At 41.9% G+C, this 26,605-nt stretch overlaps 2 protein-coding genes across 6 annotated transcripts in view; both read left to right on the plus strand.

The window, feature by feature from the left end:
* Window positions 1-13,497, plus strand: part of LOC118399234 (E3 ubiquitin-protein ligase RNF19B-like) — a 36,096-nt gene extending 22,599 nt beyond the window's left edge. For both annotated transcript variants that reach the window (XM_035795152.2, XM_035795153.2), the window contains exons 4-9: window positions 248-392; window positions 2,164-2,326; window positions 6,759-7,014; window positions 8,752-8,941; window positions 9,211-9,345; window positions 9,695-13,497. In XM_035795152.2, coding sequence (XP_035651045.1) covers window positions 248-392; window positions 2,164-2,326; window positions 6,759-7,014; window positions 8,752-8,941; window positions 9,211-9,345; window positions 9,695-10,124 — 1,319 coding nt within the window. In that variant the 3' untranslated portion in view covers window positions 10,125-13,497. The remainder of the gene's footprint in view (window positions 1-247; window positions 393-2,163; window positions 2,327-6,758; window positions 7,015-8,751; window positions 8,942-9,210; window positions 9,346-9,694) is intronic.
* Window positions 13,498-13,873: 376 nt separating this feature from the next.
* LOC118399252 (NADH dehydrogenase [ubiquinone] iron-sulfur protein 5-like) lies at window positions 13,874-26,391 on the plus strand. Of its 4 annotated transcripts, none has more exons than XR_008072484.1 (5): window positions 13,881-14,037; window positions 20,996-21,215; window positions 25,738-25,876; window positions 25,997-26,044; window positions 26,198-26,391. XR_008072484.1 is itself a non-coding variant. In XM_052471950.1 (3 exons), the coding sequence occupies exons 2-3, from the start codon at window positions 21,000-21,002 to the stop codon at window positions 25,843-25,845; spliced, it is 324 nt and encodes a 107-aa protein (XP_052327910.1). In that variant the 5' UTR covers window positions 13,874-14,018; window positions 20,996-20,999; the 3' UTR covers window positions 25,846-25,960. The 4 variants fall into 4 exon arrangements, 2 of the variants coding, with proteins under 2 accessions (XP_052327910.1, XP_035651074.2); XR_008072485.1 differs by having other exon boundaries at window positions 25,738-25,859; XM_052471950.1 differs by lacking the exons at window positions 25,997-26,044; window positions 26,198-26,391 and having other exon boundaries at window positions 13,874-14,018; window positions 25,738-25,960.
* The last annotated feature ends 214 nt before the right edge of the window (window positions 26,392-26,605 follow it).

The raw sequence follows: 26,605 nt of genomic DNA on the forward strand, positions 1-26,605 counted from the left end.
CAGTATAAATTAGCCCTCACCACAACCTCTTATCTGTCTCAGCCTGTCTCTTATACTAGCTGTTGGCAGTCAATGTCTCCAAACCTCTGTCTCTGGTAAAAGTAGAAGTCCCTTTTTAGGCACAGATCTAGAATGAGTTTACCCTCCCCAAATCCTAACGGGAAACCATGAAAACTGACCTCAGATCAACATTGTCCTGAATCCTCCTCCCACTAATTAACCTACCCACTCTCTCTCTCGTCTCCAGCTGATGACATCAAGCCCTGCCCACGATGTGGCGCCTACATAATCAAGATGAACGACGGCAGCTGTAACCACATGACCTGTGCAGTGTGTGGTTGTGAGTTCTGCTGGCTCTGCATGAAGGAGATCTCTGACCTGCACTACCTCAGGTAACTCTCAAGCCTACGGCAGTTCACGTCAACACAGTATGTAACGTAGTAGTAGACTACTTTCCATGTTGCCAAAAATACGTGTAGGCCTACCCACCCTTAGTGGAGTTGCCAACAGCCGGATGCATACGGTTTTTAGGGATACAGCAAGTTCAATCGAGCTTCATTTTCTGTTGAAAAGCGGATGTGGGAACTCCCTTCTTTTACTCCTGCTACATTAGGTTTAGGCCTACATGACATCCACCCAATTTTAAAGCATGACTGTTATTACTGGGGTTGGACTGGTGCTTTAAAAAAAAAAATCCTCCAGGAATTATTTAAAAAAAGAAATACCTACACATTTTATGGAATTAAGATCAAACTAAATACTGACACAAACATAATGGAGTTAAACGTCTTATTGTTTTGAAAAGAAGGATAAAAAAATATACATTTCAACAATTTTACTGAGTTACAGTTCATATAAGGAAATCAGTCAATTGAAATAAATAAACTGTGCCCCTGCCCAGTCATGTGAAATCCATAGATTAGGGACAAATGTATTTATTTAAATTGACTGATTTCCTTATATGAACTGTAACTCAGTTAAATTGTTGAAATTGATATTTGGTGCATTATCCCACTGTATTATCCCACTGGGGAGCCAGGCCCAGCCAATCAAAATGACTTTTCCCCCACAAAAGGGCTTTATTACAGACATAAATACTCCTCAGTTTCATTAGCTGTTCGGGTGGATGGTCTCAGACGATCCCACAGGTGAATAAGCTGGATGTGGAGGTCCTGGGCTGGCGTGGTTACATGTGGTCTGCAGTTGGACGTACTGCCAAGTTCTCTAAAATGACGTTGGAAGCGGCTTATGGTAGAGAAATTAAGATACAGTTCTCTGTCAACAGCTCTGGTGGACATTCCTGCAGTCAGCATGCCATTTGCACACTCCCTCAAAACTTGAGATCTGTGGCATTGTGTTGTGTGACAAAACTGCACATTTTAGAGTGGCCTTTTATTGTCTGCAGCATAAGGTGCACCTGTGTAATGATCATGCTGTTTAATCAGCTTCTTGATATGCCACATCTGTCAGGTGGATGGATTATCTTGGCAAAGGAGAAATGTTCACTAACAGGGATGTAAACAAATTTGTGCACAAAATTCAAGAGAAATAAAAAAAATCATTTTTAAATTTCTTTTCAGCTCATGAGACATGGGACCAACACTTTACATGTTGCGTTTATATTTTTGTTCAGTATATATTTATACAGTAAAATGAATGAACATTTCCACAGATTTTCCTGACATCATATGAGCATCCTGTAACAGTGGATAACAGGCAGTGATGCATGTCTCACTGCTGTGTGACGTTTAGCAGAGGGCTCTGAATTCATAATGACACAGCCTCACCTCCACTCCTCTGTTGCTGTGGTGTATCTTCTCCCCGGGCACTGAAGACATGGATGTTGATTAAGGCAGCTCTGATTCAGAGGGGTTGGGTTAAATGCGGAAGACACATTTCAGTTGAAGGCATTCAGTTGTATAACTGACTAGGTATCCCCCTTTTCCTTTCCTGAACTTGGGCCCAGAACTAATCAGTCTTCTGTCTACCCCTCTGCCCTTGCTCTTTCACCTGTTTTCTATTCATTCCTCCTTTTTCTTCCTTTCACAATCTCTCTCTCGCTCTCTCTGTATTTTCTCCCCATTCCATTGTTTCTCTTGTTTCTCACTTTTTCTCTCCCTCCATATCCCACCCTCCCATCTCTCTCTCTCTTCTTTCTCTCAGTCCATCAGGGTGTACGTTCTGGGGAAAGAAGCCATGGACCCGTAAGAAGAAGATCCTGTGGCAGCTGGGCACACTGATCGGAGCCCCAGTGGGCATCACCCTCATCGCTGGTATCGCTGTGCCTGCCATGGTCATTGGCCTCCCCGTCTATGTGGGGCGCAAGGTGGGCAACCCCTTACTGAATCCCCCCCCTTACATGTAGGACTACACTCAGTCATTTAGCAGATTCTGTTATTTAGAGTGGCTTACTGTGAGTGCATATACATTAAAAGGAAGATCATGAAACTATTTACTTTTCATGAAGTTTAACAGAAAACCAATCCATTGTAGAAATTAAATGTGCCAGTGCTGTTCTTAAAAATGTAGTTGGTGTCAATATGATGTTTCATTTCATGGTGTTACTTTCATTTCCTACTTTATATTCCAGTAATTGAGAAATACAATTCCTGAAATAGATGAGCTTTCAAACCATAGAAACTATTTTTGTTAGTTTCAGTATGGTGCTACAACTGTTCTCCGGAAACAACATAATTGCGAAGAAATGTTGTGTCATGATAGAATTGCAGAATTACCTAATTTAAAGGATATCTCTTTAGCGCACCCTTGTGGAAATACAATATAACTGCGAGTTTGAATTTAAACTCATTTGAATGATGTAATCAAATCAAATCAAATTTTATTTGTCACATACACATGGTTAGCAGATGTTAATGCGATTGTAGCGAAATGCTTGTGCTTCTAGTTCCGACAATGCAGTGATAACCAACAAGTAATCTAACTAACAATTCCAAAAACTACTGTCTTATACACAGTGTAAGGGGATAAGGAATATGTACATAAGGATATATGAATGAGTGATGGTACAGAGCAGCATACAGTAGATGGTATCGAGTACAGTATATACATATGAGATGAGTGTGTAGACAAAGTAAACAAAGTGGCATAGTTAAAGTGGCTAGTGATACATGTATTACATAAGGATGCAGTCGATGATGTAGAGTACAGTATATACGTATGCATATGAGATGAATAATGTAGGGTAAGTAACATTATATAAGGTAGCATTGTTTAAAGTGGCTAGTGATATATTTACATCATTTCCCATCAATTCCCATTATTAAAGTGGCTGGAGTTGGGTCAGTGTCAATGACAGTGTGTTGGCAGCAGCCACTCAATGTTAGTGGTGGCTGTTTAACAGTCTGATGGCCTTGAGATAGAAGCTGTTTTTCAGTCTCTCGGTCCCAGCTTTGATGCACCTGTACTGACCTCGCCTTCTGGATGATAGCGGGGTGAACAGGCAGTGGTTCGGGTGGTTGATGTCCTTGATGATCTTTATGGCCTTCCTGTAACATCGGGTGGTGTAGGTGTCCTGGAGGGCAGGTAGTTTGCCCCGGTGATGCGTTGTGCAGTCCTCACTACCCTCTGGAGAGCCTTACGGTTGAGGGCGGAGCAGTTGCCGTACCAGGCGGTGATACAGCCCGCCAGGATGCTCTCGATTGTGCATCTGTAGAAGTTTGTGAGTGCTTTTGGTGACAAGCCGAATTTCTTCAGCCTCCTGAGGTTGAAGAGGCGCTGCTGCGCCTTCTTCACGACGCTGTCAGTGTGAGTGGACCAATTCAGTTTGTCTGTGATGTGTATGCCGAGGAACTTAAAACTAGCTACCCTCTCCACTACTGTTCCATCGATGTGGATAGGGGGTGTTCCCTCTGCTGTTTCCTGAAGTCCACAATCATCTCCTTAGTTTTGTTGACGTTGAGTGTGAGGTTATTTTCCTGACACCACACTCCGAGGGCCCTCACCTCCTCCCTGTAGGCTGTCTCGTCGTTGTTGGTAATCAAGCCTACCACTGTTGTGTCGTCCGCAAACTTGATGATTGAGTTGGAGGCGTGCGTGGCCACACAGTCGTGAGTGAACAGGGAGTACAGGAGAGGGCTCAGAACGCACCCTTGTGGGGCCCCCGTGTTGAGGATCAGCGGGGAGGAGATGTTGTTGTCTACCCTCACCACCTGGGGGCGGCCCATCAGGAAGTCCAGTACCCAGTTGCACAGGGCGGGGTCGAGACCCAGGGTCTCGAGCTTGATGACGAGCTTGGAGGGTACTATGGTGTTGAATGCCGAGCTGTAGTCGATGAACAGCATTCTCACATAGGTATTCCTCTTGTCCAGGTGGGTTAGGGCAGTGTGCAGTGTGGTTGAGATTGCATCGTCTGTAGACCTATTTGGGCGGTAAGCAAATTGGAGTGGGTCTAGGGTGTCAGGTAGGGTGGAGGTGATATGGTCCTTGACTAGTCTCTCAAAGCACTTCATGATGACGGAAGTGAGTGCTACGGGGCGGTAGTCGTTTAGCTCAGTTACCTTAGCTTTCTTGGGAACAGGAACAATGGTGGCCCTCTTGAAGCATGTGGGAACAGCAGACTGGTATAGGGATTGATTGAATATGTCTAACACACCAACCAGCTGGTCTGCACATGCTCTGAGGGCGCGGCTGGGGATGCCGTCTGGGCCTGCAGCCTTGCGAGGGTTAACACGTTTAAATGTCTTACTCACCTCGGCTGCAGTGAAGGAGAGACCGCATGTTTTCGTTGCAGGCCGTGTCAGTGGCACTGTATTGTCCTCAAAGCGGGCAAAAAAGTTATTTACTCTGCCTGGGAGCAAGACATCCTGGTCCGTGACTGGGCTGGGTTTCTTCTGTACTATAGCCCTCCAACACACACTTTATTGTTCCAGGCCCCTAAGCCTTAACAGCTGTAGAAATACCTTTCAGACTATTACCCGTTGTACTAAGCCAACTCCCTACCATCCACTCTCAACAGCATTATTCTAAAATCGATTAAATTGTTTTTTCCCCCCCTCATCAATCTACACACAATATCCCATAATGACAAAGCAAAAACAGGTTTTTAGACATTTTTGCTAATTTATTAAATAAAATAACAGACACATCACATTTACATGTATTCAGACCCCTTACTCGGTACTTTGCTGAAACACCTTTGGCAGCGATTACAGTCTAGAGTCTTCTTGGGTATGACACTACAAGCTTGGCACACCTGTATTTGAGGAGTTTCTCAAACTTTTCTCTGCAGATCCTCTCAAGCACTGTCAGGTTGGATGGGGAGCGATGCTGCACAGCTATTTTCAGATCTCTCCAAAGATGTTCAATCGGGTTCAAGTCCAGGCTCTGGCTGGGCAACACGACGACATTCAGAGACTTGTCCTGAAGACACTCCTGTGTTATCTTGGCTGTGTGCTTAGGGTCGTTGTCCTGTTGGAAGGGATCCTTCGCCCAAGTCTGAGGTCCTAAGCATGCTGGAGCAGATTTTCATCAAGGATCTCTCTGTACTTTGCTCCGTTCATCTTTCCCTCGATCCTGACTAGTCTCCCAGTCCCTGCCGCTAAAAAAACATCCTCACAGCATGATGCTGCCATCACCATGCTTCACCATAGGGATGGTGCCAGGTTTCCTCCAGACGTGACGCTTGGCATTCAGGCCAGAGAATCTTGTTTCTCATGGTCTGAGAGTCTTTAGATGCCTTTTGGAAAACTCCAAGCTGGCTGTCATGTGCCTTTTACTGAGGAGTGGCTTCCGTTTGGCCACTCTACCATAAAGGCCTGATTGGTGGAGTGCTGCAGAGATGGTTGTCCTTCTGGAAGGATCTTCCATCTCCATAGAGGAACTCTAGAGCTCTGTCAGAGTGACCATTGGGTTCTTGGTCACCTCCCTGAACAAGGCCCTTCTTCTGTAATTGCTCAGTTTGGCCGGGCGGCCAGCTCTAGGAAGAGTCTTGGTGATTCCAATCTTCTTTCATATAAGAATGATGGAGGCCACTGTTATTGGGGAACTTCAGTGCTGCAGAATGTTTTTGGTACCCTTCCCCAGATCTGTGCCTCGACACAATCCTCTCTTGGAGCTCTACGGACAATTCCTTCGACCTCATGGCTTGGTTTTTGCTCTGACATGCACTGTCAACTGTGAGACCTTATATAGACAGGTGTGTGCCTTTCCAAATCATGTCCAATCAATTGAATTTCCCACAGGTGGGCTCCAATCAAGTTGTAGAAACATCTGAAGGATGATCAATGGAAACAGGATGCATCTGAGCTCATTTTTGAGTCTCATAGCAAAGGGTCTGAATACTTACGTAAATAAGCTATTTCAGTTTTTTTATTTTTTTATTAGCAAAAATGTCTAAACCTGTTTTCACTTTGTCATTATGGGGTATTGTGTGTAGATTGCTGAGGATTAAAAAAAATATTTAATCCATTTTAGAATAAGTCTGTAACGTAACAAAATGTGTAAAAAGTCAAGGGGTCTGAATACTTTCCGAAGGCACTGTAAGTCTGTGAAAAAAAGAAAGAAATCCCCTTACACGACACATGACCTACTTCTCCCAAGTGCTTTATAATATAATTGTATCTGAATCACAGTACAGACATTTTATCTGCAACAGCCCTTTTTTGCCAACTCATTGTGCAAAACAGCACACACAGATCTGGGACCAAGCTACACTGTTAGACCGTTGTGAAAGTCCAGGATGTGTATTTACTGTAGAACTTCACCTTCACTAATATCTATCTTTTCTTTTTTTGTGATAGATTCACGCCCATTATGACGGGATGAAGACCAATCGCCACAGGAGGAACCTGGCCATCACAGGGGGAGTGGCCCTGTCAATCGTCACAGCTCCTGTGATTGCAGCCGTCAGCGTGGGTATTGGTGTGCCCATCATGTTGGCATATGTCTATGGAGTTGTGCCCATCTCTCTGTGCCGCGGAGGAGGCTGTGGCGTCAGCCGAGGAAAGGGGCGTGGCATGCGGATCGACTTTGACGAGGACGATGGCCCTATCACAGGTGAGCAATACTTCAATAGCTATCATTTTTGCTTTAATAGACTTAATACTGTAAAATACAACAACAACTCTTACCTACATGTACAGTTGAAGTCGGAAGTTTACATATACTTAGGTTGGAGTCATTAAAACTCATTTTTCAACCACTCCACAAATGTCTTGTTAACAAACTATAGTTTTGGCAAGTCGGTTAGGACATCTACTTTGTGTATGACACAAGTCATTTTTCCTACAATTGTTTAGAGACAGATTGTTTCACTTATAATTCACTGCATCATAATTCCAGTGGGTCAGAAGTCTACATACACTAAGTTGACTGTGCCTTTAAACAGCTTGGAAAATTCCAGAAAATGATGTCATGGCTTTAGAAGCTTTTGATAGGCTAATTGACATCATTTGAGTTAATTGGAGGTGTACCTGTGGATGTATTTCAAGGACTAGCTTCAAACTCGGTGCCTCTTTTCTTGACATCATAGGAAAATCAAAAGAAATCAGCCAAGACCTCAGAATAAATATTGTAGACCTCCACAAGTCTGGTTCATCCTTGGGAGCAATTTCCAAATGCCTGAAAGTACCACGTTCATCTGTACAAACAAGTGTACGCGAGTATAAACACCATGGGATTACGTAGCCGTTATACCGCTCAGGATAACTGAAGCAAACAGGTACAAAAGTATCTATATCCACAGTAAAACATGTCCTATATTGACATAACCTGAAAGGCCCCTCAGCAAGGAAGAAGTAACTGCTCCAAAACCGCCATTAAAAAGCCAGACTACGTTTTGCAACTGCACATGGGTACAAAGATCATACTTTTTGGAGAAATGTCCCCTGGTCTGATGAAACAAAAATATAATTATTTGGCCATAATGACCATTGTTATGTTTGGAGGAAAAAGGGGGAGGCTTGCAAGCCGAAGAACACCATCCCAACCGTGAAGCACTGGGGTGGCAGCATCATGTTGTGGGGGTGCTTTGCTGCAGGAGGGATTGGTACGCTTCACAAAATAGATGGCATCATGAGGATGGAAAATTATGTGGATATATTGCAGCAACATCTCAAGACATCAGTCAGGAAGTTAAAGTTTGGTCGCAAATGGGTCTTCCAAATGGACAATGACCCCAAGCATACTTCCAAAGTTGTGGCAAAATGGCTTAAGGTCAAGGTATTGGAGTGGCCATCACAAAGCCCTGACCTCAATCCCATAGAACATTTGTGGGCAGACCTTAAAAAGCATGTGCGAACAAGGAGGCCTACAAACCTGACTCAGTTACACCAGCTCTGTCAGGAGGAATGGGCCAAAATTCACCCAACTTATTGTGGGAAGCTTGTGGAAGGCTACCCAAAAGTTTGACCCAAGTTAAACAATTTATAGGCAATGCTACCAAATACGAATATGTAAACTTCTGACCCACTGGGAATGTGATGAAAGAAATAAAAGCTGAAATAAATAATTCTCTACTATTATTCTGACATTTCACATTCTTAAAATAAAGTGGTGATCCTAACTGACCTAAATCAGGGGCTTTCTACTAGGATTAAATGTCAGGAATTCTGAAAAACTTACTTGTTTTTGGCTAAGGTGTATGTAAACTTCCGACTTCAACTGTATGTCTCAATTTTATGTGACAAACGTAATTAAACTGCAAATGAATTGAGATAAGAAATATTGAATGGAATCGAATTGATTAACATCTCATCATGCATCAAATAAAAATATCAAATAATTGTCCCCCAGTGGCTGATGCTTGGCGGGCCCTCAAGTCCCCCAGTCTGGGTGAGAGCAGCCTGGAGGGGGCAGCCAGCGGCCTCAGCACCACCTCCCCCAGCGATGGTCTCTCTGTGGCCCCTGGGGTCCTGGGGGACACCCCCCACTTTAACACTTTGGCCGGGGGCGCCCTTGGAGCCAGGACTGGCAAATACAACAGGTATGGAGGGGGCCCAGCAGGGAAGAGAACCTGTTCTGTACGTCTTATGGAGGGGAATGTGTATTGTAAACAGGGAGACAGTATAAATAGGGGCCAAGTAAGACTTAAACAAACAGTTTAACAGTTTGCAGTTGTTGTTGTCCCTTTTGAAGGTTATGTATCTTGGTTGGATGAGGAGTGCTCTTATAACCTCTGCTGTAAATGTTTTTGCTGAGTAAATGTAATGTGACATATGTTGAACACTGTAATCATGTTTTGTGTTGTTCCAGGTTGGAGCTCCAGGGAGGGGAGCTGGGGAAAGATGGTGCCCAGAGAGAGACAGGTAGTCTGGGAGCGGGTAGTGACTGTGCCAGCACCCGGGGCATGGCCGGCTCCATTATCTCCTCCTACACACTACCTGACAGGTGAGTGTCACAATTTCCCTCTCTCTTGCATACACACACACGATTTTGAGAAAATCTGCTCCCCCTCCTTGATTTGCCATCTAGTCTCAATCTGTTTCTGTCGGTCTGACGTTGTTGTTGTCTCTGATGCAACTCCTCAATTTTCTTGAATCTCTCTTGAGTCTGACTTGTCTTTAGTCCGTGTGGTATGCAGGCAGCACTTTGTGGTTCAGAAATATTTATTTTTGCCATTGATTTAATTCCCAACAGACGTTTTAAAACCAGCTTTGAGTTAACTTATAGGCAAGGTGACACTGGATACAGCAGATGATATGGTGACTAGTGAATCTAAACGTCTTTGTTCTCCTAGGGACTGTAATAACCTGGAGATCCAGGTGGACATCGAGACTAAACCCAGCCACCTCTGCTTGACCAGTGAGGAAGACCTAAACACGCCCCCTGCTGCTATGGCAGCATGCCCTGGCTCAGGGGGGGAGGAGCCTCAGGACTGCAGCTCCAGAAGGGGCGGGGCTCTGTTTGGCTCAGCACTAGGCCTGTCTCCAGGGGCGTCGCTCAGGGAGGGGCTTCGCGATGTCACTTTGGCCCAGCCCGAGAGCATCCGCAGCGACCTGGAGATGTCCGATACCCAATCAGACGACATCGCCGAGCTGACGTCAGACGACTGTGATTCGCCTCATCTCAAAAGCTGCCGGCCCTCTCAACCCCAGGCCACCTGCAGACCCCTTGTCACCTCTGACAGCCTGCACTGTCCCCCGGATAACGTCATCCTCTATGTTTAAGAGTCCGACTGTCTTTGAGAGCTCTCTGAGATTGCACAAATCCAAAATGTTTTTGTTTTAGCTTTTCTCCATTGATTGATTGAGCGTTTCAGTCATTTTTTTTGCTGCTTTTTTTGTTTACAAAACATCTGACCTGCAGACAACACCTATCTACACGTGTCTGTCTTTCTATCAACATGTCGATCTCCTTGCAGAGAATTGGCAGGGTTCTACCTCTCTGAGATTTAATACAACAATTTTTGTTTACTTCTTGGTGCAAAAATGCCTTGGCTACTTAAGCAAACTTTTTTTTTAAACAAGACGTACAAATTTGCCACAAGAAATACTGCAAAAAAAAAAAAAAAGGAAACAAGGTGAAATGTCACCAAGCACACCAATGAGTGAAGGTTTGTGGGGAATAGGGTTTGTACTATGGAAAGGGGATGTTTTTAGGGATGCGTGAGTGTGGCATTTGTACTGGACTTTGTAGGCTTGATTTCCAATTTTTTTTCTATTTATAATTGAATGATCTTGAAATGGAATTATTTGCTGTGTCCATGAGTCTGCATGAACTGCGTTTTGTATGGGTGTATAGGCCTACAAGCATAATACATACCTAATACACTGGTGGAGTTTACAGTAGTTTGTACAGAGACATGACTTTTAGATGCGATCTGCACTTGAATCTCAGCTGCACAGAGAAGAAGAAATTAGGGGTTAATGAGATCCGATGCCGTGGAAGATGGACAAGTACTGAACCAGCAGACAGTTCCACTTGAATGACTGACTGCCTGCCTTACAGACACTGACGAACACTGGCTTTCTGACATGCTAGCTGTCTGACCCACTCGAATGGTGTGTGTGTGTGTGTGTGTGTGAGAGAGATTGAAAGTGTGTGCTACTCACTCACAAAGACCTATAAAGACACAATATACATGGAAGGACTTTTTGTGATTGTATTTGTTTGTCCCACTATCGAGTGAATTTATGAATGAGCACTTGTGCACTTTATTTAAATATTCAGCTTTTTTTTGCTCTTCATTGGCAAGTTTTCGTCCATTGCTTAAAATCACACTTGTACAATCATAGCCAAATGTTGATTATCAGAAACCTTTTTACAGTGTAACAACATTTTGCAGAACAAGAATAATTACTAGAGCTTATTTTTGCTGTTTACAAACCATGTGTTTCAGTTCTTAAAGATATCCCCATTTACCATAGACATCATGAGAAATCTCTATATGGGAACATTGTTTCACTTCAAATAAGCTTTATTGGGTCAAATCATACGATTGGGCAGAGCTTAATATGGTATGTTGATGTAATTCAGTTTTGGCTTATTTCTGCCTATGAGAAACCACATGAATGTACCACGGATTGAAACAGAACTTCCTAAATATGAAAGGAGGATTTACCATTAATAACACACCTAGATGTGCCGATTTTAGCATGTAAATCCTGGTGGGGCAAACTCCCATTTTTTTTTAGATGCATTGCCAGCAAAGCTACTACACAACACTAAACAATACATTAATAGCACTATAATGGTGACAAACAGTGCCCGCAAACTGTAAGGGCCTATATAAAGCTGTCCCAACAGCAAAGCTTTCTTTTCAGCACCATGGAGTGAATCCTTACCACTGCTTACACCTGGCTATCAGCAGAGCCTTGTCTGGCAGCGAAACAGTTCATTCAGCCTCTTAAAAAAACATAGCTGATATGGCTGACTTGCTAAAACAAATGTGGTTTCTTCTGACAATTAAGATGTACAAACTATGGCATAAGGGGACGACGAGCGGATAAGAGGCAATCTGTAATTTTGATTAAGACATTGATGAGCGAGCTAATACGGACGTAGTCAATTTAACTACTTGTTATGTACTTTTGAAATGTACAGCTACAGAATTCAGAACATGGGCCGTTCTTACAGTATTCTCCCTGTACACCAAGTCAGAACTGTAGGATAAATAAAGAGGGCATATAAGCAGACAATGAAAGCTCTTACAATATTCAATGATTACATTTATCTAAAACAGGCTATTATGAGGGGGAAAGGGACCAAGGAAGGTGGCACAGCATTCCTCATCAAACTTTGTCATCAAAGTCTGGTATTCTCTGGATTTATGGTGCTTTTGAGACAACTGGGAACTCTGGGGAAAAAACAAGGTTGAATCCTGACCTCCAGTGATCTTCCAATTGGAGCTCTAGAAAGAGACCTGGGTTCCCAACTTGGAATTTTAAGTTTGATGACCATTCAAAACATATTTTTCCAGTTGGAGCTAGTTTTTTAAAACTCACTTTTTGAGTTATTTTTGAACTCACTGAAGTCTGAGATTTCCCAGTTCTGAGTTTCCAGTTGTTTTGAATGTGGCAGAAGTCTTGCTGGATTGACAGCATGAATGTTTATCCTTTTAATCTTGGAAAAGAGACCCTTAAACCCAGACATAGACCACACACCCATTCCACTGAATAGCAGGCTAGTGATTGCTTTGCTACGCTTGCAGTTAGCCACTGATTCTTTCCAAATCACTCATTGTTGAAATTGCGATGTCCAACTTGTGTAATATTTATGTCCAATTGCAGATGAGCACCGATACGTTTTATCTATAATTTCTCTTCATATGACAAGGATTGAAAAGGATTTGCCAGTAGATTATCAATGTGATTCATGATGATGACTGCTTGACTAGCTTGCTAGCTAAGATTTTGAAAGTATGTTGACATGATCAGTCCACTCAAAGCTACGGTAGATATAACGAGATTTGACAATTTTATCTGTGGCCAATGACCTTGAGCTTTTTTGGATGGGCACTTCTAATGTAACTCTAAGGCCGCACCCGAGGGGCTTGAATTTTTTAGCTCTACCCGTAGATTTTTCAGTGACGCAGTGTCCCCATGAGTGACAGAACACTGAGCTAGTCACGGCGCAACTAGAGAACATTACCAACCCCTACGCTCCGTATTTTCCGCTGGCTGCCCCACCACCACAGAAAGCACTGAGCTAGGCTAAAACACCTGCATTTTGAAGCTGCCTTACTCAAGAAAGCAAAAAGAGACCCATGTTTGTATGTGGCTTTATTAACTCAATGATTTAATTTTAATTTTATATTGTTTGAAATATATGTAACACGTATTAATACCAAAATAACATGCAAAACAGACAACAGGAGGGGCTCAAAACAGGTGGGGCTCTGCCCTGAATGATGGGTCGCCACTGGATGTGGATAAAATAGTTATAAATATATACTGTAAATAGTAATATAAAAGTATTATATATAAATGTGTATCTCCTGACACTGTTTTGTAAGCCCCTATATGGGGCCGAACACACAGGACTGTGAAAAACCGTTGTGGACATATTTTGGGAAAATAAACACATTTTCTGTTGCACCAATATTGTCTTATTGTGGTTATTCATGGGGAAATGGAATGAAACACACACACATTTGACTTATGAATCAAAGTCTTTATGCATAACATACTTGGTCATAGTCAGTGTTGGGGAGTAGTGAACTACACGTACTGTAGTCCAACTAGTAATTTAATAGGTTAAAATACATCTGACTCCAGTGATCTGTTATTACAATTTGTAGTGTATTACATTTTAGATTTAGATATAATTTATCACGTAGGCTGAATGTAGTGAAATACTTTTGTAAAGTAACTTTAGTTTCTTAAAGGTAACTTTAGTGTAGCTTAACTTCTTCCAGTGTGAAGTAATTGGTAGCTTCCCCTACACTGGTCATAGTAATGTTACAGTTAAATATGGTCGTGTTCAGTCCAGCTGGGGTTAAGAAATTTCCCTACGATCTTTACAGTAGTGTCGTAAATATAGGCTCGGTTGCCAAGCGACCATCTGATTTCAGGCTTAGGCCGCTCTACTGTAAAGTGAGGGGATCCACACAGAAGGTTAAAGTGAGTTCACCCAAACACGGTAAATAATGACATGTATACCATATTTACATAACGTTTGACAAGTCAACCCTAACATAATATTGTACATGCTTGCTCAACAACAATGTGGGGGAAATTGCTTAGCAAGTGACCAGACAGCGCGAACGGTCTTTCTTGTCGTTAGCAAGCTAACTTTAGCTGTATTTTACGTCAGTATGTTCGTTTATCAATACAATTAGCTAGCTAAACAGTTAGCTAGACAGCAAAGTCGAGTGGAATAAGTGCATGGCTGCTTAATATTGCTAGCTAGCATAGCTGGAATTAAAGACGTTAATAATACTAGCTAACTAGATAATGGGCTTGTATGAATGTCAAAATGCAACGTTGCTTTGGCTAGTTAGCTAGCTAACTTAACTCGTTAGGGCTGGCAAGCTGTAACGTTAGCTAGCTGGCAATCGCACGTTAAAGTGGGTCTGACAGTATTTTAGGAACATGAAATCTTATTAAAATCTGTTCATGTACACCCCCAGAAAGAATATGACACTTTTTGAAACATGTTCTGACAAACGACTAACGTTACTTAGATTAGGTCATTTTCACGTTTTCATAAATTATTAAGTGTTTGGGATTTGCATATACTAAGGCATTTGTGAAAATTATATAGCTAATAGTGGGAAAGCAGCCGTGCGTTTAGACAATTAGTAGACATTGCAATTAAATAAAACTTAATAAAAACATACAGTACCAGTCAAAAGTTTTACACACCTACTCATTCCAGGTTTTTAAACGTTTTTATTTGATTTATTTTACTGTTTTCTACATTGTAGAGTAATAGTGAAGACAAAACTATGAAATAACACAAATGGAATCATCTAGTAACCAAAAAAGTGTTCAACAAATCTAAATATATTTTAAATGTGAGATTATTCTAAGTAGCCACCCTTTGCCTTGACGACAGTTTTGCACACTCTAAACCAGCTTCACGACGTTGTCACCTGGAATGCATTTTAATTAACAGGTGTGTCTTGTTAAATTGTGGAATTTGTGGAATACCAAGAAAAGGATTGGTGAATTATATTAATAATGCATTGAACTGCATCCATCTATTCTGCCAACAATGCCTTAGTGTACACCTATCTATCTATACAGTACATTGTAGCCACTAATTGCACTGATGACAGCTTTGCACACTCTTGGCATTCTCTCAACCAGCTTCACCTGGAATGATTTTCCAACTGTCTTGAAGGACTAACCACATATGCTGAGCACTTGTTGGCTGCTTTTCCTTCACCCTGCAGTCCAAATCATCCCAAACCATTTCAATTGGGTTGTGGTCGGGTGATTGTGGAGGTCAGGTCATCTGCTGCAGCACTCCATCACTCTCCTCCTTGGTAAAATAGCCTTATACAGCCTGGAGATCCTGTTGTCCTGTTGAAAAACAAATGATAGTCCCACAAAGCGTAAACCAGATGGGATGGCGTATCACTGCCAAATGTGGTGGTTACCATGCTGGTTAAGTATGCCTAGAATTCTAAATAAATCAAGACTGTGTCACCAGCAAAGCACCATTACACCTCTTCCATGCTCCACACATGCAGAGATCATCTGTTCACCTAGTCTGCATCTCACAAAGACATGGCAGTTGGAACCGGAAAATTAAACAATAATCATGTCAAATTTGGACTCATCAGACCAAAGGACAGATTTCCACCGGTCTAATGTCTATTGCTCGTGCTTCTTGGCTCAAGCAAGTCTTCTTCTTCTTATTGGTGTCCTTCTAGTAGAGGTTTCTTGGCAGCAATTCAACCATGAAGGCCTGATTCACGCAGTCTCCTCTGAACAGTTTATGTTGAGTTGTGTTTGTTTACTTGAACTCTGTGAAGCATTTATTTGGGCTGAAATTTTTGAGGCTGGTAACTAATGAACTTATCCTCTGTAGCAGAGGCAACTCTGAGTCTTCCGTTCCTGTGGTGGTCCTCATGAGAGCCAGTTTCATAATAGCGCTGAATGGTTTTTGCGACTGCACTTGAAGAAACATTAAGTTCTTTAAATGTTCTGCATTGACTGACCTTCATGTCTTTAAAGTAATGATGGACTGTCATACATTTGCTTATTTGAGCTGTTCTTGCCATAATATGGACTTAGGGCTATAGGGCTTTCTTCTGTATACCACCCCTACCTTGTCACAACACAAGTAATTGGCTCAAACACATTAAGACGGAAAGAAATGACACAAATTAACTTTTAACAAGGCACACCTGTTAATTGAAATGCATTCCAGGTGACTACCTCATGCAGCTGGTTGAGAGAATGCCAAGAGAGTGCAAAGCTGTCATCAAGGCAAAGGGTGGTTACTTTGAAGAATATCAGATATATCATATATTTTGGTTTAACACTTTTCTTTTGTTACTACATGATTCCATATGTGTTATTTGATAGTTTTGATGTCTTCACTGTTATTCTACAATGTAGAAAATTGTAAAAATAAAGAAAAACCCTGGAATGAGTAGGTGTGTCAACTTTTGATTGGTACTGTACATTTGCTTAACTAGCTATAGCCTAATGTTAGCTAGCTAACATTGAACCTGGTTGGTTAGCTACCTGCAGATTCATGCAGGGTAGTAACGTCATGAGTTGGGATTATGGTTCATTGTTTACCTAGCTCGCTAGCTACTTGTTTTAACCAAAGACTTTACTATGCAAGTAACCATTTTTCATTTTGGGTGCATTCGAAAATTTAGTCTGTCCATCTGCTCCGATTTCAGAGCACTCTCGTCTGAGTGTGCCAGAGCCCAGAATAACTGATGAATTTATGAACCTTCAACACCAGCTGAGTATGGCCGGTTTCAGTAAACGTGGGCTAAAAAGCATAATTCAATTATTGCCAGAAGCACAGTTGCACTCACCAACGCTCTGGATAAAATGACAACAGCCTAACCAGCTCTGCTAGGTTGAGTAAAATGGTTAGAGTGGGGTGTTGTCTCATTATGGGTTTGGAAGTAGCTTGTAAGCTAGCTGTTAGTTTGTGTGCTTGACTGCCGTTGTGAGGTCAGAACGTTCGGATCAACCCTACTCATCGGCCAGAGCGTCCGGTTTGCTCTCCAAGAGTGATACATTTTGAATTTACGAATGGACAATCTGACCACACAGTTGCAGTCACCAACGCTCTATATAACATAACAGCCTATCCAGCTCTGCTAGGGTGAGTAATGTTCAGTGAGCTGCCCTGTCATTTGTGTCTGAAAGTATCTAGCAAGTTAGCTAGGGGGCTTGACTGTTGCTGTTAGTACAGAACGCTTGGATCAACCCTTAAAGAGATGGGTGGGGTTAAAGCTTAAGAGGGTGTGAACGATGCTAAATGGGTGTAGACAAAGAACTCTCCAGTAGTAAACTCAGCAAAAAAAGAAATTCTGTCTTTCAAAGATAATTGGTAAAAACACAACTTCACAGATCTTCATTGTAAAGGGTTTAAACACTGTTTCCCATGTGTGTTCAATGAACAATTAATGAACATGCACCTGTGGAACGGTCGTTAAGACACTAACAGCTTACAGACGGTAGGCAATTATGGTCACAGTTGTGAAAACTTAGGACACTAAAGAGGCCTTTCTATTGACTCTGAAAAACACCAAAAGAAAGATGCCCAGGGTCCCTGCTCATCTGCCTGAATGTGCCTTAGGCATGCTGCAAGGAGGCATGAGGACTGCAGAAGTGGCCAGGGCAATAAATTACAATGTCTGTACTGTGAGACGCCTAAGACAGCACTACAGGGAGACAGGATGGACAGCTGATTTTCCTTCCAGTGGCAGGCCACGTGCAACAACACATGCACAGGTGCCCGAGTTACACCAGGAATTAACAATCCCTCTATCAGTGCTCAGACTATCCGCGAGAGGCTGGACTGAGGGCTTGTAGGCCTGTTGTAAGGCAGGTCCTCACCAGACATCACTGGCAACAACTTCACCTATGGGCACAAACCCACCGTCGCTGGACCAGACAGGAATGGCAAAAAGTGCTCTTCACTGACAAGTCGCAGTTTTGTCTCACCGGGGATGATTGTCGGATTCACGTTTATCGTCGAAGGAATGAGCGTTACACCGAGACCTTTACTCTGGAGGGGGAGGGTCCGTCATGGTCTGGGGCAATGTGTCACAGCATCATCGGACTGAGCTTGTTGCCATTGCAGGCAATCTCAACGCTGTGCGTTACAGGGAAGACTTCCTCCTCCCTCATGTGGTAGCCTTACTGCAGGCTCATCCTGACATGACCCTCCAGCATGACAATGCCACCAGCCATACTGCTCGTTCTGTGCATGATTTCCTGCAAGACAGGAATGTCAGTGTTCTGCCATGGCCAGCGTAGAGCCCAGATCTCAATCCAATTGAGCACGTCTGGGACCTGTTGGATCAGAGGATGAGGGCTAGGGCCACACCCCCCAGAAATATCCGGTAACTTGCAGGTGCCTTGGTGGAAGAGTGGGTTAACATCACACAGCAAAAACTGGCACATCTGGTGCAGTCCATGAGGAGGATATGCACTGCAGTACTTAATGCAGCTGGTGGCCACACCAGATACTGACTATTACTTTTGATTTTGACCCCCCTTTGTTCAGGGACACATTATTAAATTTCTGTTAGTCACATGTCTGTGGAACTTGTTCAGTTTATGTCTCAGTTGTTGAATCTTGTTATGTTAATAGAAATATTTACACATGTAAAGTTTGCTGAAAATAAATGCAGTTGACAGTGAGAGGACGTTTCTTTTTTTGCTGGGTTTAGTACCAAAACATTGAAAAGGCCGTTTTCTCAAAAGTGAGTTTACAAGTTTATTAACTTTCAAAGCAAAATTTCCTTCCCATTGTTCATAAACTGTAGGGTATGATATACCATTATTGTTCATAAACTGTAGTGTATGATATACCATTTTGGATAAAAGTAGAGACGCCAGAGCTACAATTTCAAATTTTGCTACATCAGACCAATTTTTAGCTGGTCGGTCACATGTGGGAACTCCTTCAAGACTGTTGGAAAAGCATTCCAGGTGAAACTGGTTGAGAGAATGCCACGGGTGTGCAAAGCTGTCATCAAGGCAAAGGGTGGCTACTTTGAAGAATCTAAAATATTTGGTTACTACATGATACCATATGTGTTATTTCATAGTTTTGATGTTTTCACTAATATTCTACAATGTAGAAAATAGTCAAAAAATAAAGAAAAACCTGTGAATGAGTAGGTGTGTCCAAAATGTTGACTGGTACTGTATGTGGACACCCCTTCAAATGAGTGGATTTGGCTATTTCAGCCACACACCCATGCAATCTCCATAACCAAACATTGGCAGTAGACTGGCCTTACTGAATAGCTCAGTGATTTTCAACGTGGTGCCGTCATAGGATGCCACCTTATCAACAAGTCAGTTTGTCTCATTTTGGCCTTGCAAGAGCGGCCCTGGTAAACTGTGCTATTATTGTGAAGTGGAAACGTATCGGAGAAACCAAGTGCTGAAGTCCGTAGCACGGAAAAATTGTCTGTCCTCGGTTGCAACACTCACCACAGAGTTCCAAACGGCCTCTGGAAGCAACGTCAGCACACTAACTGTTCATCGGGAGCTTTGTGAAATGGGTTTCCATGGCCAAGCAGTTGCACATAAGTCTAAGATCACCATGCGCAATGCCAAGAGTGGTGTAAAGCTCTGCGCCATTGTACTCTGGAGCAGTGGAAACGCGTTCTTTGGACTGATGAATCATGCTTCACCATCTGGCAGTCTGACAGCCGAATCTGGGTTTGGAGGATGCCAGGAGAACGCTACCTGCCCCAATGCATAGTGCCAACTGTAAAGTTAGGTGGAGGAGGAATAATGGTCTGGGGCTGTTTTTTCATGGTTACGGTTAGTTCCACTTAGTTCCAGTAAAGGAAAATCTTAACGCAACAGCATACAATGACATTCTAGACAATTCTGTGCTTCCAACTTTGTAACAACAGTTTGGGGAAGGCCCTTTCCTGTTTTAGCATGACAATACCCCCGTGCACAAAGCAAGGTCCATACAGAAATGGTTTGTTGAGATTGGTGTGGAAGAACTTCATTGGTCTGCACAGAGCCCTGACCTCAACCCCATCGAACACTTTGGGATGAATTGGAACACCGAGTGCGAGCCAGACCTAATCGCCCAACATCAGAGCCCGACCACACTAATGCTCTTGTGGCTGAATGGAAGCAAGTCCCTGCAGCAATGTTCCAACATCTAGTGGAAAGCCTTCCTAGAACAGTGGATGCTGTTTTAAGCAGCAAATGGGGGACATACTCCATATTAATGCATATGATATTGTAATGAGGTGTTTGACCAGCAGGTGTCCACATACTTTTGGTCATGTAGTGTACGTCATGGAATGTGGAGTCCAATAGAACCTACTTCTGAAACCTCTTTATAAAGTTGGTTTTGTAATATAAACTGATATTTTTGTATATTTTTTTACTGATATTATTTTATTTATTTATTTAATATCTGCAAAGTAGTTAAACCGCTGTCAGTTCCACTAACTCGCTTGCCCATTCATGTACTGTGTAATGCTAGCGCATATGGCTGGGTATGGCCCCAGTGTTCTCGAGAGTTAGTAATGTTATCTAATTGTACTGAACATTTGGCTATTGTTCTTGAATTTATATTGATGCTTCCAGTTTTATGAACAATAATGTACAGCTCGGGGGCTCTCTATACCAATGAGAAATGTCAGATGTAATGCATTGGGTGTATTCATTCGCCAATAGACCGTAACCTTAGCAAACAGTTGCAAAATGTTTTGCAACTAAAATTTGTTTTCTTTGGACAAATTCAGGTGTGCGTCTCCCTGTTTTATTCAGTTTGTTTCTGCTTGGTTCCTAGTGAATACATCCCTTGTTATTATGGCAATAATAACTCTAGGGAAAAGACAAAGAAACACAAAGGCCCCTTTCTAATCAAAAACCTTAAGCATCACCTTTGCTCCCCCCCCATCCTGCAGCATCATGCCGTTCATCGACCTCCAGGGGAAGTTGTTTATCAACATGGACAAATGGATGTTGATCCAGGGTGGAGAGCAGCCATATAAACGTGCGCCGCGCTGCCATGCCTTTGAGAAGGAGTGGATCGAGTGTGCAGATGGCATTGGTCAGACCCGTGCCAAAAAGGAGTGCAAGCTCGAGTTTGAGGACTTCTATGAGTGCATGCACAGAGAGAAGACGGTGAGTGTAAGACATCTGAGCTGAAGAGTGTGTGTGTGAACTGTGAAGATTTGATTGTGTGTGTGTTTCATGTCCTTTCCCCATAAACACTTGTGATCAACTAAGACCTGTTGAAGAGTTGTCAGTTGATGTCCATGTCTTTGATAAAGTAACTGTTTGTCATCCTACATGGTTGTCCATCCTAGGGATGTGATAAATGGAAAAATGTTCTTAACATTTAAACATAAAATTCAAACATTTCCACTAGAGGTTGACTGATTAACCTGTTGCGACGAGCCATCCCGGATCCGGGATCGTGAATACAGCCTCAAGCTCATTACCATAACGCAATGTTAACTATTCATGAAAATCGCAAATGAAATTAAGTCAATATGCTAGCTCTCAAGCTTAGATTTTTGTTAACAACACTGTCATCTCAGATTTTCAAAATATGCTTCTCAACCATTGCAAAACAAGCATTTGTGTAACACTATTGATAGCTAGCGTAGCATTTAGCGTAGCATTTAGCGTTAGCGTTCAGCAGGCAAAATTTTCACAAAAAACAGAAAAACATTCAAATAAAATCATTTACCTTTGAAGAACTTTGAAGAACAGATGTTTTCAATGAGGAGACTCAGTTAGATAGCAAATGTTCAGTTTTTACAAAAAGATGATTTGTTTAGGACAAATCGCTCCGTTTTCTGCGTCACGTTTAGCTACGAAAGAAACCTGTATCCAGGATTGTGTAAATCTATCCACAAGCTCATTAGCATAACGCAACGTTAACTATTCATGAAAATCGCAAATGAAATTAAATAAATCTATTTGCTCTCAAGCTTAGCCTTTTGTTAACAACACTGTCATCTCAGATTTTCAAAAATATGCTTCTCAACCATTGCAAAACAAAAAATAGTGTGTAACACTATTGATAGCCTAGCATAGTATTATGCCTGACATGCCTGACATTCAGCAAGCAACATTTTCACAAAAAACAGAAAAACATTCAAATAAAATAATTTACCTTTGAAGAACTTTGAAGAACTTCAGATGTTTTCAATGAGGAGACTCTCAGTTAGATTGCAAATGTTCAGTTTTTACAAAAAGATTGTGTTGACAAATCGCTCCGTTTTCTCCATCACGTTTGGGTAAGGAAAAAAATGAAAATTAAGTCATTAAAACGCGAACTTTTTTCCAAATTAACTCCATAATATCGACAAACATGGCAAACCAATGTTTAGAATCAATCCTCAAGGTGTTTTTCACATATCTATCGATGATAAATCCATCGTGGCAGTTGACTTTCTCTTCTGAAGAAATGGAACGCACATGGACCTGGAGATTACGCAATAATTTAGACACAGGACACCGGGCGGACCCCTGGTAAATGTAGTCTCTTATGGTCAATCTTTCAATGATATGCCTACAAATACGTCACAATGCTGCAGACATCTTGGACGAACGGCAGAGAGCATAAGCTCGTTCACGGCACATTCACAGCCATATAAGGAGACGATAGAAAAACAGAGCTTCAAAAATTCTGCTCATTTCCGGTTTGAGTTTCCTCTTGGTTTCGCCTGTAGCATGAGTTCCGTGGCACTCACAGATAATATCTTTGCAGTTTTGAAAACGTCAGAGTGTTTTCTTTCCAAAGCTGCCAATTATATGCATAGTCGAGCATCTTTTCGTGACAAAATATTGTGCTTAAAACGGGCACGTTTTTTAAATCCAATAATGACATAGCGCCCCCATAGGTTGAAGAGGTTAATCAGAATGGCCGATTTAATTAGGGCCGATTTCAAGTTTTCACAACAATCGGAAATCTGTGATTTTGGACGCCGATTTTCTTTTTTTATACACCTTTATTTAATCTTTATTTAACTAGGCAAGTCAGTTAAGAACACATTCTTATTTTCAATGACGGCCTAGGAACGGTGGGTTAACTGCCTTGTTCAGGGGCAGAATGACAGATTTTTACCTTGTCAGCTCAGGGATTCAATCTTGCAACCTTACGGTTAACTAGTCCAACGCTCTAACCACCTGCCTCACGAGGAGCCCGCCTGTTGCGCGAATGCAGTAAGAAGCCATGGTAAGTTGCTAGCTAGCATTAAACTTAATCAATCATAATCACTAGTTATAACTACACATGGTTGATGATATTACTAGTTTATCGAGCGTGTCCTGCGTTGCATATAATCGATGCAGTGCGCATTTGCGAAAAAGGACTCGTTGCTCCAATGTGTACCTAACCATAAACGCCAATGCCTTTCTTAAAATCAATACACAGAAGTATATATTTTTAAACCTGCATATTTAGCAAAAAGAAATCCAGGTTAGGAGGCAATATTAAATTGTGTCACTTCTCTTGTGCTCATGGCACGAAGAGTCAGGGTATATGCAACATTTTGGGCCGCCTGGCTCATTGCGAACTAATTTGCCAGAATTTTACGGAATTATGACATTGAAGATTGTGCAATGTAACAGGAATATTTAGACTGATGTATGCCACCCGGAACGGTTCCGTATTTGACTGAAAGAATAAACGTCTTGTTTTCGAGATGATAGTTTCCGGATTTGACCATATTAATGACCTAAGACTCGTATTTCTGTGTGTTAAATATGATTTAATAGAGCAGTCTGACTAAGCGATGGTAGGCACCAGCAGGCTCGTAAGCATTCATTCAAACAGCACTTTTGTGCGTTTTGCCAGCAGCTCGTCGCTGTGCTTCAAGCATTGAGCTGTTTATGACTTCAAGCCTATCAACTCCCGAGATTAGGCTGGGGTAACGATGTGATGTGAAATGGCTAGCTAGTTAGCTGGGATGCGCGCTAATAGCGTTTCAAACGTCACTCGCTCTGAGACTTGGAGTAGTTGTTCCCCTTGCTCTGCATGGGTAATGCTGCTTCGAGGGTGGCTGTTGTCGTTGTGTTCCTGGTTCGAGCCCAGGTAGGAGCGAGGAGAGGTACGGAAGCTATACTGTTACACTGGCAATACTAAAGTGCCTATAAGAACATCCAATAGTCAAAGGTATATGAAATACAAATGGTATAGAGAGAAATAGTCCTATAATTCCTATAATAACCACAACCTAAAACTTCTTACCTGGGAATATTGAAGACTCATGTTAAAAGGAACCACCAGCTTTCATATGTTCTCATGTTCTGAGCAAGGAACTGAAATGTTAGCTTTCTTACATGGCACATATTGCACTTTTACTTTCTTCTCCAACACTTTGTTTTTGCATTATTTAAACCAAATTGAACATGTTTCATTATTTGAGGCTAAATCGATTTTATTGATGTATTATATTAAGTTAAAATAAGTGTTCATTCAGTATTGATGTAATTGTCATTATTACAAAGATATTTTAAAAAATCGTCAGATTAATCGGTATCGGCTTTCCTTTGGGGGGTCCTCCAATAATCGGTATCGGCGTTGAAAAATCAAAATCGGTCAACCTCTAATTTCCACGCAAACTCACAATGAAGCTGAACTGCTGTCAGCAACGGTCTGTGTCTCACGGTGCATCCCCTTTCAGAAGGTTAAGCTTTGCATCTGTACTACCATTACTGTACCTCAATTCCACTTTTCAAAGTTTGAATTTCCTTCTCATTTAACTTCTCAAAGTATTGCCATACAGTGCTGTCAATTGCCTTTTCTGCCTTTTTCCAACACTTAATGACAATGACGTAGTAGTGGAGAGTCAACTCAAATAATTGTTCCCTTGCCCGTCGACTCCTATTTCTGAGGGTCAAGATTCGTAGCGGAATCTACTCCTAAGATTCAGTATTTTTGGAGGAGACTGATTACCCGCATCTTTCATTGGGAGCTAGCAAGAGACGGACGGAGAGATAGGGAGGGGCACAGTATAGGCAGGACTCGCACCTTCAGTAAAGCAGGGCAAATGATCAGCCTAGCCTAGGATATTGAGATAAACGAGATGCAACACTTCTCACACAGTCACATAAAGTATCTGCACGGGTTTGCGTCACACTGTTCACATCGTGGTAGCCAGGGCACCAAAACAGCAGACAAGTTGAGCCTTGTGCTTCAACTCTTATTGTTGTGGAAATTGACCCACTATGCTGTTTACTTTCTGCATCTACGTAAAATAAAATGTTTTTCAGTGAGGGATTTTTCTAAACATTAAGGATCCCAATTTCCTTTAAACATTTGAATGTTTAAACGTTCACACCCATAGTCCACCCTGTCCAGCTCTACCTTTTTTTCATTGACTTCATGGATAGTTGGAGAAAGCTTTGCTGTTGATTAGCAAATGATTGTCAAGACTTATAGGAGATGCTTTTGTTGTTTGACTGTTTTTGTTGTTAAAAATACATTGAGTTGATCAATGAAGAGAATTGTGGTTTTGATCAGCAATGAGCTGAAAAAACACAGCAATACCTCCTAAGAAGTTTTGAGCTTTTGCCCCCCAAAAAAAGTTTGACAGCCTCTCTCAATATTTCCTCTGAATGTGCAGTAATAAGTGTTTGACGTGGATATCTCTCTCACTCTCCGTGCATCTCTTTCTCTCTTTCTGTGTAGCACAAGAGGCTGTATGAGATCCGTAAGCAGCGGGACAAGATGGTGAAGGAGGGCACCTACCAGACCCCAGCTCACCACACTGGCGCTCAGGCTGACAACAGGCCTTGACCCTATTTGACCTTGTGTGTCCCCAACTTGTGTATACAAATTTTTATTCAGATATCACTTTATTGTTTGTGTCTACCCCTGTACAAGTTTGCAAATAAATATTATTGATTGTGAACCTTGTGTATTGACTTTCTCTTTGTCCTTTTTTTAGGTACAGTGTAGGGAGAGATGATTGGAAGAAAGGGACAGAAACGTGAAGGTGATTTACAATATGTACACTCAGGTTTCAGTTTGATGTTCACTATTTGTGCCCTCCAAAAAAGTTTGACAGCCTCTCTCAATATTTCCTCTGAATGTGCAGTAAGTGTCTGACGTGAATATCTCTCACTCTCTGTGTATCTCGGGGCTGCAGGTAGCCTAGTGGTTGGTGTTGGACTAGTAACCGAAAGGTTGCAAGATCAAATCCCTGAGCTGACAAGGTAAAAATCTATCGTTCTGCCCCTGAACAAGGCAGTTAACTGTTCCTAGGCCGTCATTGAAAATAAGAATTTGTTCTTCACTGACGTGCCTAGTTAAATAAAGGTAAAATAAATATTTATGATCTTGGTTTTGAATGTGTTAATACTACCGATTTGTATTAAATTATTTGTAATACCATACTAACTACACAATACCAGACAATATTTTTTGGAGCGTGAACTTATTCATTATTTACAACCCCAGTTCGAGACTGATATAATGATTTCAAATTAGCCTACTTGTTTTGGGACGCAAATGGCTACAGGTGAAGTACTACAGGACTACCGACCTGAGAGTAGTG

The sequence above is a fragment of the Oncorhynchus keta genome, chromosome 20 (genome assembly GCF_023373465.1).
Source record: "Oncorhynchus keta strain PuntledgeMale-10-30-2019 chromosome 20, Oket_V2, whole genome shotgun sequence".
Lineage (NCBI taxonomy): Eukaryota > Metazoa > Chordata > Actinopteri > Salmoniformes > Salmonidae > Oncorhynchus > Oncorhynchus keta.

Coding starts and splice junctions, on each gene's coding strand:
- LOC118399252 (XM_052471950.1), top strand. CDS start 21,000: ATGCCGTTCATCGACCTCCAGGGGAAGTTGTTTATCAACATGGACAAA. Junction 21,216..25,737: donor GCATGCACAGAGAGAAGACG/GTGAGTGTAAGA, acceptor CTTTCTGTGTAG/CACAAGAGGCTGTATGAGAT.